At 38.1% G+C, this 14,419-nt stretch overlaps 1 protein-coding gene across 1 annotated transcript in view; it reads right to left on the bottom strand.

Annotated features, from left to right (window-relative positions):
* The window catches only part of HECTD4 (HECT domain containing E3 ubiquitin protein ligase 4), a 139,619-nt gene that overhangs the window by 105,207 nt on the left and 19,993 nt on the right, over window positions 1-14,419 (bottom strand). The window contains exons 7-12 of the mRNA XM_006870461.1: window positions 11,075-11,267; window positions 7,265-7,423; window positions 3,761-3,874; window positions 2,077-2,217; window positions 820-1,052; window positions 291-436 (exon numbers count right to left, since the gene is read on the bottom strand). Of these exons, the coding sequence (XP_006870523.1) occupies window positions 291-436; window positions 820-1,052; window positions 2,077-2,217; window positions 3,761-3,874; window positions 7,265-7,423; window positions 11,075-11,267 (986 nt within the window). The remainder of the gene's footprint in view (window positions 1-290; window positions 437-819; window positions 1,053-2,076; window positions 2,218-3,760; window positions 3,875-7,264; window positions 7,424-11,074; window positions 11,268-14,419) is intronic.

Raw genomic sequence — 14,419 nt, forward strand, 5'->3', positions numbered from 1 at the left:
GCCTGCTTTTTGTTCAAGTGTGTATTCTTAACCGAATGAGAACAGTCTCTGTAAACAATCAAAACATCATGTACAGGTCTTTTGAGAGATCCAAGAGAGCATACTTTTGGTGAGATAAGCAATGTTGGTGCCACGCGTGTCATGGGTCTTGAGGGTGGGGTCATAAACCCCTCTCCAATTAAATTCGCCCCTATTCAGGCAGTCACGACTACCAGATGGGAAGAGACACCTATGCTGCTGGTCTGCAGGGAAGACTGCAATGCATCTCAAGAAAATCACTGGCTGTTTACCTGATAGCAAGGCAGACTTCCTTCTGGATTTCAAGGCAAATTTGATCTTTTGGTGCCATCAATAGCTGCCAAAGAAGCAATCCTGACCTTCGAATGATGTCTCGATTCCTTTCAGTTTGTGGGCTGAAGAAAAATTTAAATACCACCTACAGAAGTATAAGGGTTATATTTAAAAATGCTAATTTTACTGGAGATAAATTTAACGACTTGAAGAAAGACACAGTAGGTATTCTTAAAACTAAATGCCCAGGAGGATTTTTAATCATCATTTTATCTCTTGTACAATAGTATAATAATAGTAAATATTCTACATACATTCATTACAATGAGCTACAAATAGCAATACTTCACTAACTACAATGTGATGAATATGATGTTAATTCTAATGACAGGATTAGAATGTGGCCAAGATACCACAAGCAAGAGTATTAATTACCAAATTTCCCTTCAGGTAGAAATTACCTAGGTGAAGCCAAAGTTTTGTTTGTTTTTCTCTATTATCTTATTTATCTCCAAACAGTGTATTTACCTGAAAGACCACAAGAATACAGCGTATAATACAGGTATCTCCATTAACCATGGCCTTTTCCATGATGTCACAAATACTGCTAAGATGGTGTGCTTCAATCGGATGTTGCTTGCCCAGGACACTTGTGATTGGTAGAGTGGGGTTGGTAGCAAGGAGATTGAGTTGGTGTATACACATCGCACCAACATGGTGCAATAATTGGTTTATAACCTCATTGGTGGTTATAGCCTCTTCTAGAAGATGAAAAAGAAACACAGTGAGGAGAGACATCTCTTTGGAACAGATTCCTGATTTACAAAAGGTGCACAAGGACTAGGAGAGACTAGACTCCAATCTCTTCCACTACTGCTGGAAAAACCCTTCCCACTGCAAGAGTCCTAGGGTGACATCACTTGGGAATTTTAATTTTCCAGATCATAAGTAGCTACCACTTTGTATGTGCTGGACACGGGATCATGAGCTTTACATGCATTTCCTTACAACATTCTTATTACGTGTTTATACTACTTTTAGCCCTGAGCCACTGCATCCTTTATATTTTGATAAATATGCTTTTGTTTTCATTCACTTCTAAATATTTTCTAATTTATCTTGAAATTTCTTCATGGGTCCATGTCTTATTTGAAAGCCAAGAGATCTTGTGCTAACATTAAGCTAATATTAAGAATCTTAATTATGTTGTTAAGCACCACTGAGTTGGTTCTGACTCATTGCGACCCTATATAGGGTTTATAAGGAGTGGTTCTTGAGTTTGAACTGCCAACCTTGTGGCTAGCAGTCCAGTGCTTATCCTACAGTGCTACACTAGGAATCCGAGAATCTTGATAGCAGTATTTAAAATATCAATATCTCTCAATGGTAATTCGATGTAATATGAAGTCTGTGTGTAAATAATTCATTATCAATGTAAAACATTATAACAAAATATAATCCCAATCCCAATCACAGTATAAATGAACAACCAGTTTTTGTAACAAAGTTTTGACAATTTAAATAGTAATGTGCCAAGTAAAAAAAAAATTTTTTTTAAGTCTATGGACCATCTCCAAAGCTCTACTTATTTGGTACTTGTTTATTTAATCATAAACCAGCCTTTCAGGGTTACAGATAACAAAGTATTTTGGCTTTCTAAATTCAAAAGGAGAAGGCTGTTAACAGACTTTGCTAATTGGTATATGTTCCCACTTACAAATGCTACTGTGCTCTTTCATATTTCCAGGGGAGAACCTCTTCGTTCAAGACTGTAGTTCAGCTTACCTTTGGGCTCAGTGATGATGTGGCTGACTCCAAGTCTCTGGCAGACGTAATGGAAGGCTTGATTTCCAGGATTACACCATTGATCGATATAGTCATTCGAGCACGTCCACAGCATGTTGTTCACTGTATCGTAACAGGCACCTGCAAAACGAGTATATTTGGGTTAAATGTCATGTTGCTATCTGCGTGTGTACATAGTTCTCACAAGCACTGCTAAAGAAGGGGACGGTGAGATTTTCCCTAGTGCAGACAATCCACAACTCACCAGGTTGGGACTGGCAAAACACCAGGTTGGGTCTCAGTAGAAAGAAACCAAGGTTAAATTTCTAATTTTGCTTAACTCCTGTGTAAGAACTATGGATTTATTAGTTCTTACAAACTGATTTATAGCTAATGTGCTTCCAAGAAGTAGTTACTTGGCTTACATGAAAAACTCAGCTACAGGGGCTCAGGATCATAGTCTCATGTGGCATCACGATCAATTGGTACAACATAATACACACACAAACACACACACAAACATTCTATGTTCCACTTTGAAGAGCAGTGACTGAGGTTTTAAATGCTTGAAAATGGCCATCTAATGTACACTATTGCCCCCGCCACACACATACCCTCTCACCCCCCATCTGGAGCAAAGAAGAGTTAAAAAAAAAAAAAAAATCAAAGATTCTGGGAAACAATTAGTCTAAAGGACTAATGGGCCACACAAACCTCAGCCTCCACAACCCTAAAGCCATAAGAACTGCATGGGGACCAACTATCACTATCAATCACCCTAAAAGCTCTTGGATAAAATGGGAGGAAAATGAGGAACAAGATTCAAAATCATAAAAAAAGACCAAGTTTACTGGTCATATAGAGACTGGTGGAACCCCTGAGACTATGGCCCTTAGTCACCCTCCAGGGCTGGAAATGAACTTACTTACCCCTTTGGTTCAACTTTCAGTCAAGCAATAGACAGGTGTAGAAGGGGAATAATAACACTAGGGAGATATGCCTTCCTTAGAACAATAAACCATTCCAGATCAAAAGGTCAGCACTTGCCAAAGGACAAAGATCAGAAGGCAGGAAGGGACAAGAAGAGTTGGAATGAAAATAGGAAACACAGGGAGGAAGTGGGATGATCGGTGTTACTTTGTCAGGTTTGCAATCAATCAACAAAACAAAATGTATATGAATTATTGAATTGAAAACTGATTTGCTCTATAAACCTCCAACCAAATCACAATAAAGAGTTAAACAAAGTACAATGCCCAATATAATAGGACTGGTTAACATTAATACATAATGAAAGTTTTAGTAACTGTTCTAAACATAGATATGAACTTCCTATCAGCTAAGGCAAAGAAAAAAATTCAATATATTACATAACACTTACAGCTTAACAACAAGAAGCATACCAAGTCGCCATTGGAAAGAAACCTTTTTATGGCATATGCTTCGAAAAGCATTTGTTATAGGCATCATCATCACACAATACAGTGGACAACTGCTTCAAAAGCAGTTTATATAGAGGAATTTCACATATGGTAATTCCTTACATTGATCCTCAAAAATTAAACCATAGTAGTAAAACAATTTTTTCTCTGAAGAAACTAGAATACCAAGGGATATTGGCAAACATTTTCAAGAGAAATTGCTTAAACACTGAATTTTTTGAGGAAATGCATTTGTTTCTTACCCAATCCTGGTACAAGAGCACCACGTCCAAGTGAGCTTCCAGCAGCATCGATGAGATCAGCACGACTTGTGAACTGACCGTCCGAAATATTATACACCAAGCTAGAGGCTAGGACTTTGGAAACAAACATTACATTGTTTAGGATCCTGAAGAGGATGGTCAAGCTACTCTTCAAAGTTTAAACTCTAAACTCTTAACAAGATTTTCATTTAAAAATTATAATAGTTAAAAAACAACAACACCATTTTTGTTATTGTCTATTGGTGGCAACAATGAGGACACAGAATACACATAGAAAGGACCACAAAAAGAAAACTACCACCAAAATACCTTATCAAATTTAATAATGAATCACATTTTTAAACATGGTAGCTTTTGAATGAAGTTTTTTTTCAGTATAGGTTATCAAAAAGGGTGACTGCAAGAGGGACTACTATCATTAATATCATGGAGTAACAGTATTTATGAGAAACACTTCATGTATAGTTGGTGCTCAGTAAAGGCTGATGGGCACCCAAAGAGCATTCCGTTCTTGTCCTTCCAAGCAGTGGCTCTAAAACTGAGAGACACTTTGGTCCTTTCCCTTCTTCACACCGGATCATGTAGGCATAAAGAACATAGGCTTCAGGTTTCTGGGTTTGAATTCTACCTCTCTCCTTTATGACTGACCCTGGTCAAGTCATTTAACCTCTTGGAGTCTCTTTTACCTTGTTTGTAGAGATAAGTACCAGCCTTCTACAGTTGTTGTGGAGATTCATGAGTTATACTGAATCAAGGGCCTACAACCATACATACTTGAATATGTTCACTGCTACTATTATTTTCTCCCCAATTTCAAATGTAAATTCCTAACACTGTGTGTCTTGGGTTTGTTGGGTGTTCTCCTTCTTTCTTTCTTCCTTTCTCTCTCTCTTTTTTTCTTTCTCTCTTATTTCCACTGATCTACTATTTCAGGCCCTTAGCATGCCTAAATTGAGTTATAACCAAAACTACTCTTTTTATTTCTTTTCAATTTTCTATTGTTCCATCCTATTTATCAACCGACTGGTTTTCCCAATCTGCCTTTCTCTGACTCTACTGCATGACAGTGTGCCCCACATGGCTCACGCCCTGAGCACTGAATACCATTTTCTAGCTGTTTCATATTCCTATATAGTTTCTCCCAACTGGATGATGAGTACCTAAAGGCATCCTTGAGCCCACTTACTGAGGAGCCCCATAGAAATCAATGTGGGACACAGCATAGAAAGTACTGAAGTATTTTCTAATATGTTGGTCTAAAAAAAGATCATTGCATAAGCTCTATCCTCATGACAGAATGGCACTGTGCAGGCCTGTTTTCATCAAATGGGGCCAGTCTCTAAAAAAGCCATGCCAAGGAGACAAAAAATGAACTCTGTGACCTGCACTTGAAAAAAACAAGTAAATGGGTTTAAAGCTATAGAAGACAAAAGGTCAATAAAAAGACAAATGACCCAATTAAAATATGGGCAAAGTACTTCAATTGAGCTTTCTTTAAAGAAAATATACAAATGGCCAATACAGACATGAAAAGATACTCAACATCATTAGTCCTCAGGGAAATGGAAATCAAAGCAACGGTGAGATACTAATTACTTCATACAAACTACTAGTTGCTGTTGAATCCATTCTGACTAAAAAGACAGACAAGAACTGGGGGTGACAAGGATGTGGAGAAACTGGAACCCTCATATGTTGCTGGTGGGAATGGTGCAACTGCTTTGGAAAATAGTTCAGCAGTTCATCAAATTTTTAACATAGAGTTTCCACATAACCCAGCAATTTCATTCCCAGGCATATATCCAATAGAACTGAAAACATATATCCACAAAGAATCTTGTATTACCTGAATGTTCTTAGCAGCATTATTAATAATAGCCCAAAGTGGAAATAATCCAAATGCCCATTAATAAATGAACAGATAAGCAAAATGTGGCAAATATATACAATGGAATAAGATTCAGTCATACAAAGGAATAAAATACAGATCTATGCTACAATATGGATGAACCATTAAGGCACTATGCTTAGGGAAAGAAGCTAGTTATAAAAGGCCACATATTGTTAATTCCATGTATATGGAAAATCCAGAATAAGATCACTCCATAGAGAGAGAAAGTAAATTGGTAGTTGTCAGGGGCTGGGGAGGAGAGGGAAATGAGGAATGACGGCTAATGAATCCAGGGTTGTTTTTTGAAATGATGAGAATGTTATAAAATCAGTGGTGATGGTTACACAACTCTGTGGATATATTACAAATTACTGAATTGCATGTTTTAAAGGCAAATGAGTTTGGAGTTAAGAATATGCAAATTCTAAGCACATGTGGTTTCCTGAAATGATCTAAAGGTTAAATTGTTACTGGATACATAATTTGGTTTAAATTGCTGATGGCTTAAATTAGAGTAAGAAATACTTTGAAAAATTCTGTATGTGAAATATAATCCTTTCACAGAATGGTTGGTTGTAAGCAATTACTTTAAGAGAAGAGAATATAAAATATTAGGAAATTAAAACAAGTAAATATTTCATACCATTTGAATTTTATGTGCCTAAATAAATTTGAGGAGCTCTGGTAGCGTAGTGGTTACGAATCGGGCTGCGAACCTTAAGGCCAGCGGTTCGAAACTACCAGCCGCTCCGCGGGAGAAAGATGAGGCTTTCTACTCCCGTAAAGATTTACACCCTCGGAAACCCTGTACAGGGTCGCTATGGGTCGGAACCGACTCGATGGCACTTCACAACAACAACAAATAAATTTGAAGGTGGAAAAAAGCAAAAATAAGCTATTCCTTTAGAGAAGCGAAATTTGTTTACTGCCTGTTTTATTCTACTTAACCTATTTGTCCACACCAGAGTCAAAATCATATTGCTTTAATGATTATAAGACTCATTTTAATAAAAATATATAGACATTTATAGGCATTAGTGACTTTCTACACATATTACTTTTTAGGTCCTATCTTTTTGGTATAATATTTTGCATATGCATCCCCAAGTGGAAGCATTTCACATTTTTAAAAAAAGTTTTATGAGATTCTCTCACAGAGGACGGAAAACTATGTGGCCAGAGATTACTTTATTTCATACAATTTTACTGAACTCATTAAAATTTAGCAATTTCACAGGATGATAGTTTAAAAAGTACACAATCATAGCATTTATGGTGGTAGTGGTGGTGGTGGTGTGCGGCGGAGTCGGTTCCTACTCATAGCGACCCTGAATAGGATTTCCAAGGCTGTAAAATCTTTAGGGAGCAGAAAGCCTCATCCTTCTCCCGTGGAATGGCTAGTAGTTTCTAACTGATGACTTTGAGGTTAGCAGCCCAACTCATAACCATGCCCAACTATGCTACCAGAACTCCTATATCATCTATAAATAATTATATTTTCAACTCCCCCTAGGAGCCCATGACTATGTTGATAGCTACTGTTTCAGAGTTTGAGACAAATGGCAAAAGTGCTATAAACAAAAGCCACTTACTTTTTAAAGATGACAAACCACTTGTGCCGCCAAAAAGAGAGCGGGTGGCAGAGCTGCCTGATCCCCCTGGTGGTGGGACCAGCATCACCAAGTATGTGCCACAGGTATAGATGGGAGTCTTCCGTAGCATTTTTAGGGGTAACCCACAGCTAGTGTTTGCTGGTGAACAGAATGAAAATGCTGAGTAAAAAATTTGACACACAGATTAATTTGATTACCAATACAGACTAGGTATAATGTTGTTAAGTACTGTCGAGTTGGGTCTGACCCACAGCGACCCTGTATAGGGTTTCCAAGGAGCAGATGGTGAGCTTGAACCATCAACCTTGCAGTTCAAATGGCTTTGCAGTCTGGCACATTAATCCACAGCACCACACCAGGGAACCCCAAATTCAAACAAGATGTACTCAGACCAGGAAAATAGAACAAGCAGTAAAAAGCTAAGGAAAAACTGATGCTCTTCTGACTTTGTCACCTGACCCCAACTGCCCAGCCATATGGTGTAAATTTCTGGAAGGTACTCCAAATTCTTCAATAGACCTTTATGTGTCTAAAAATTCTTCCAAACAAATGAATCCTCACTAAACCTCAAGGTAAAAGAAGAAGCCTTTTTATCCTAGGAGACTGATGTTCCATTATAGATCTTTTTATTACATAGTACAATTTTTTGACAGGTAATTAATTACACACAGCTTTGAACATGCAATTAGCTGGAAAGCCTAACCTATAACTAGTCAGTGAAAGCTTTCACATTATCTAACACAAAAGAATTTTATACCAGTATGGTTTAGAATACTCCACTATATAGATTTCATAGGATCAGTGAAAAACTATCATTGAGGAAAAAATGATTCTTTTAAATCATGAGATATACACTGTACTTGGTTCTTTCTGATTTTCTGGCAGATGGAAACCATAGAGTACATGTAAGGGTTTTCTATACACTAGACGATGAGAATGGATGAAGCCAACAGGATATCAGAGTGCTTTACTTAAGAAGAGGTCAGGCTATAAAATATAACTTATTATTCAAGGTCCAGCTAAGTGTAAGTCTTTAGAGGGTTTGCCTAGAAAACTGAGAAAAGAGAAGTCTAATCTGTTGGATATTTCTTTTGCATGTTTATGCTTCAAAATTGTTCCCTTTTCAAACTCCCAGCTCCCCAAAAAGAATATTCTGATTTCATGACATGAATTCAGCAATATTAAGTCTACTTCTGTAAGTAAGAAATTCAAATTAAAATGACAAAAAGGACAGTGATTAAGAGATTAGTAACTCTGTGAATATAATATTATTAACAAAAATATTTTTAATAGATAACCTCTCATTAACATGCCCATAATTTTAGGATTAAAAATGTCCCCGTGAATGTTCACCGAATTTTCACAACTTTACTTACCTTATGACCAGCTATGTACTAATGAATACACAGAAAATGTTTATACGAGTACAGTATGATAAAAAGCTTAGAAAACAGATAACAGTTTTCATAGCATTTTAAATATACCTTTGCCTTCTGAGGTCTCCTTTTGCCACTGTTCTTTATTTTCTTATGCAATAAACATTGTTAGTATTTCTATTCAGGGTAGGGTTCAATTTTTCCCCAAGAGACAAATTCAGATCAAGCCTCTAGTTTGTGGTAAAATGTTCATTTAGGTAACAAATTTCCTACAAATCAAGTTGCCCACTAACCTAAATTATAATAACTATTAATAATTTCCTAAATTATGTTTGATACACTAGAGGTCTGAGAAAATAAAATACTATCCTTACATTTTGAAGTGGATTAATAAGTACTTGATTTGGCAGCCTCATGATAAATTAACCATAAACCTTTTCTCTTCTTAGCATTTTGGACTGCAAAGGTATTAAAGCACAAGAGTATAACAAATTTCATTAAATGTATAGTAGATGTATATTAACTCGGATACATAATTTTCTTTGACATGGCAGCTTTTTCTGGCCTTATCTTTTACTACAGCTTTATGACCAGTCTTACACGGTCCGCAACAGTTTGTTACAAATTCAAACAGCTGTTATATTATCTATCAACTTCTAGAAAAACGAATCATAGATGACTTTGAAACTCTGATGATGGATACATATAACATGCTATCTAAAACTCTGGGGGAGAATATATGAAATCCTAAAAGGGGTATCCTTGTAAAGAATGTCTGCTTTAAAACTGCTGCTGTTGTTAAGTGCCGTTGATTTAGTTCTGACCCATAGCAACCTTGTGTAGGGTTTGCGAGGAGTGGCTGATGAGCTTGAACTGCCAACGTTGCGGTTCACTCAACTGCAGTCCGGCACATTAACCCACAGTGCCACATCAGGACTCCAAAACTTAAAACTGTAAAACTCAAATCTTACAACACCAAGACTTTAAACCGTAGAACAGCATATATAGTAAGCATTGGGCTGTGAACCTCAAAGTCAGCAATTCGAAACTACCAGCTGTTCCACAGGAGAAAGATGAGGCTTTCTGCTCCTGTAAAGATTTACAGCCTCGGAAACCCTGTACAGGGTACTCAAAACTGACTCCACGACACATAACAACAACAAAACAACAACAACCTTCTATTAAGAAAAGGACCACATGCATTTGTCTTTAATTGTATTTGCATAAAGAAACACAAGGATAAGTAAAAATAGGTAAATATAGCTGCCTATAGGGTACGGAGGAGTCCTGGTGTGGCACTGTGGGTTGATGCGCTAGACTGCAAAGTCAGTTTGAACAGCAATGGCGGTGGTTTAAGCTTACCAGCTGCTCCTTGGAAACCCTATATGGGTCGCTATGAGTCAGAACCGACTTGATGGCACTTAACAACAGCAGCAAATAGGGTATGGAAAGGATTTCTGGTGTGGCACTGAACTGCTTAACTATAGGATAAGCACTGAACTGATAATCACAAGGTCAGTGGTTTAAACCCACCAGCTGCTCCTTGGAAACCCTACATGGTTGCTATGAGTCAGAACAGATTCAATGGCATAACACAACAGTAACAACAAAGGAGCCATTCTATTCTGTCCTGTAGGGTTGCTATGAGTTAGAATTGACTGGATGGAAGTGAAACTTTTTGGATAGAGTGCAGAAGGAGCCCTGGAGGCACAGCAGTTAAGAGCTTGCCTGATAATTGAAAGGACAGTGTTTTTAACCCACCAGTCACTCCGTAGGAGAAAGATGTGCCCATCTGCTTCCATAACTATTAAAACCTTTGGAACCCTGTAAGGCAATTCTACTCTGTCCTATAAGGTTGTTATGAATTGGAATTGACTTGATAGCAATGGTTTTGGTTTGGAGAGGGTGCAGAGTATAGGCAGAACATGGAATATGCCAAGATGAAGGGAATAAGACTTCTCTACATAGACCTTTTTATAGTGGAGACACTTTCAAATTCCCATCTAACTTAAAATGTACAATGACAAACACTAAGTGATCAATTTTTTAAAAAGAAACATCTAATATAGATTATGTGTTTCTTGCTTGATCAAGATTATGTTTAGTGAAGATGACACTAAAGATTGGGTTTTAACAGTTATGGTAGATATTCTAAATGTGAAGGCAATTAATTTATACTAACACTAACGATGACCAGGTATTTAAAGTTGAAGATACAGTTGTTTTCAATTATTATGGATTCATGCTAAATCCTTTCCAAAGCCCACAACATGTATTAACTTGGAATAAACAAAGGTCCAATAACTGGGAGGCTATAGTAAGATAAACTAAGTAAAGTGCTTTGTAGACACAAAGTAAGTGCTCAATAAATGGCTGCTGAATGCAGTTACACTGCATAAGCAGACCAGCTTACCTGCTTGATCCTCTTTCAGAGTGTTGGAGATGGTGGAGCCAGTCAAGGCTGCCAGTGTGGCAGAAGGAGAAGCTCGGTACCGTGAAAGTCTGCTCAGAAGCATCTCGTTAATACTCTTTGCAGACTCTCCTTCTTTTCTCATTAGAATTGTGCGTTCCTGAAGAGGGTTGGCTACAAACATACCATTTTCAATCTAATATTGAGAGAAAAAATGGTTCTTAGCTGATAGTTGCTTCCATGTAGTTAGCAAATTTCTATCTGAGAATTGTATTACTGTGATCAGGTTGCTCAAAAACATATTAAAAACTGCACCTGAGTAGATCGATAACCTTAAATCTTAAGTGCTCTTTAGAAACTCAAGCAAACAAAAGAAAGAGAAAGTTAAATATGCACACTTTAATTTCTCCTAATAGACCAGATTTGAAATATAATGAGCCATGTCTAATAAGTTCTACAAAAAGGTGAGACAGGATGGAAAAGTGGGTGGAATGGGAATAGGAACCACAGGGAGGAAGTGGGCTAACTGGTGTTGCAGGGAGGGGGTGCAATCACTGGGATGAAACAAAGTGTATGATTTGTTGAATGTAAAACTGATGATCCTCCTGTCTGGAAACCTTCACTCAATTCACAATAAAAAGTTTAAAAAAAAAGTTTTTTATTAAAATTTCTTATACTGAATTCATAAGCAGCATCACTAACTGCAAGCCTCTGATAGGTATAAGAAAGATGAGAGAAAAACAAATCAATTTTATTTTTTTAAACCTTACCATTAAGTACAACTATAAGGATAATGACTTCTTGAAATATAACCACTGATTTAAATTAAAACTTTACATTAATAACAATTGACATTGTATTAACAAAAGTTAACATTAACACCAGTTACTTGGGTACAGAGCAATTCTGGAGAAAGGCAGATTTTGTCTGCTAACAATACATGCCAATTTTACCTGGATCCTTGATGGTGTTTGGCTTTTTTTTTTTTTTTACGAATAAGCTGGTTATTTCCCAGCAAATTCCGTCACCAATTTTGAGTGTAATTGTAAGCAGCTCACCTGCTTCCACTCACCTTAAGCATCTCCCAATCATCTCCCTTCCAACTCAAGAATCTTTGTATCCAGTCTCATTCATTCTTCCTTCCCTCTTATTTCACAGGAAGAAGTGTATCAGAGCTCCTATTATTCAAAGTTAACGCTTCCACCTATTTCTCTGACCTCACATTCTCCTACCTCCTCTCAACTACTTCCTCTGCCCCTCCATTACCAATGTCTCCCTCTTTACTGGCTTCCTGCTCTTTGGTTTCAAATATTCACAGGCCTATGAGATCTTAAATAAAAATCTTGCTGGCCCATCAAAATATGATCCCTTTTTCCCACTTGTATTCACTGTCTGTCTCCACTATATCTTATGCAGCCTCTGGTGCCCTTCTAGAGCCTGACTCCTGGGTCTGGCTGTGGTCTCAGCAACTGGTTCCATTAGCAAAGGAAGGAAGGGCTGGCCTGTAGTTGTGGAGTGTGGAAGGAGATATGAGAACAAAAGTGCAAAACTGCAAGGCAAAGGATGCAACTAGAAAGCACAGAAAGAATCCAAAGTGACAGGTTGGGGCAACAGAGAAAAGGCAAGAGAAAGCAAATAAACTCAGGAGCACAGCCAGAAAAGCTTCCCATAAGCAGCTATGCATATGGGGGTGGGGAGTCTCTTATGGCACATTCATAAATGATATCGGGGAAGAATTTCTTAGAGAGTCCAAAAACAGTTTGCATTTCCTCAACCTCTGCTTCTTGTGTAGTTTGGTCTCTGCACTCAGCCCTCTCTAATGAGCAGATGTTCTTGATGGTCCAGAAATCTAAAATCCAAGCCATCAGCTTCTTTCGTGACTTTCTTGGACATTGTGCCACGGTTGCCAGGATTCTTGGTGATAAAATGCAATCCAGGTTCATTTCTTTCTTTTTTTTTTTTTTTTAAGGTTTTTATTGTGGATTGAGTGAAAGTTTACAGGGCACATCACCAGTTTCACATTCAACCATTCATATGACTTGTTTCATTACATTGATTATAATCCCCTCCATACATCATCAGTTAACAGTGTTTCTCTCTATCTTCTTTAGCTTTTTTTTTTTTGGGGGGGGGAGGTCATTTCTTTTTAATGTAAGGTCTAGTACTAGTAAAGGCAGCAGTCTCTGCCTTCCTGCTCGCTCTATCTTCTTTGCTGGTTCCACATCTCCATCTAAGTGAGAACCTTTCCATACACTTCCAGTCCAGAGTCTGGCACCTGGAAACTCTACCTACCATTCAAGTCTCCAGTGGATGTCACTCACTCAAAGAGGCCTTCACTGATTACCTCCCCAGTCACACATCACACCATACACACCACATCACCCTGTTTTATCTGCACAGTACATCTCTCTGAAACAATTTTACTCATTAATTCATTTATTGTCTGTCTCTCTCTCTCTCTCCCAACCCCAACCGAATTCCAGTTCCCTGAAGGCAGGAATCCTGCCTGTTTTATTTGTTTGTTTGTTTTTTTAAATGTTTTATTGTGAATTATGTGATAGTTTGCATGGGAGAATATTAACTTTACATTCATCCTATCGTATATTGTTTCATTGCCATGGTTACAATCTCCTCGATGCATCATCAACCAACCAAAGGGTATACTACAAGCCTGCCCCCCGGTCGTCAGCACACAGCCCCTCTTCCTCTCTGGGTCTAACGTCATCAACTGCTCCATCTCTCCACATCATCATCTCTGCCTCCATCTCTTGGGTCACTGTTTCTCTGGGTAGGGTCCCGCTCTCCACGCTTCTCCCTTGATGGTACCAGGGACCTCCACTCCTAGACTGCAAAGTCAATCACTCCCCTCCTTTTGCTACTAATCGTCTACCTTTACATTTCCAACCCTCACAATCAGTCCTGATAACAATTATTCACTATTGTATCACAAGAGACCTATCCGCATCTTCTTTCAGCAGCCCCGCCCAGACAAATTGGCTACTACTCAGTGGAGATTCTACCTTCCTCAGCACCTTCTGGATCTAGACTTCCTCTTGAAAGCTTGTAAGCCAGTCACTTCTTGGCTTCATAACCCCTCCCCATTTTGGGTAGCCAATGTCCAAGTTGCCCGTCCCTGTCTACTGTGTATGGTGGGGATGGGAACCTGCCTGCTTGTTTGTTCACCACAATGTTCTCAGCATATTCAAGTCAATGTCTCACTAAATAGACAAATCAATATCCTCCCTCAAATTCAACTGTCTCCACTCTGTGGCAAATCTCAAATATCTGTCTACAGACCATCCTAACTACTAAGATGATCTAGTCCTACTCTATCCCCACCCCAGTTGC

This window comes from Chrysochloris asiatica, unplaced genomic scaffold (genome assembly GCF_000296735.1).
Source record: "Chrysochloris asiatica unplaced genomic scaffold, ChrAsi1.0 scaffold00142, whole genome shotgun sequence".
NCBI classification, from domain to species: domain Eukaryota; kingdom Metazoa; phylum Chordata; class Mammalia; order Afrosoricida; family Chrysochloridae; genus Chrysochloris; species Chrysochloris asiatica.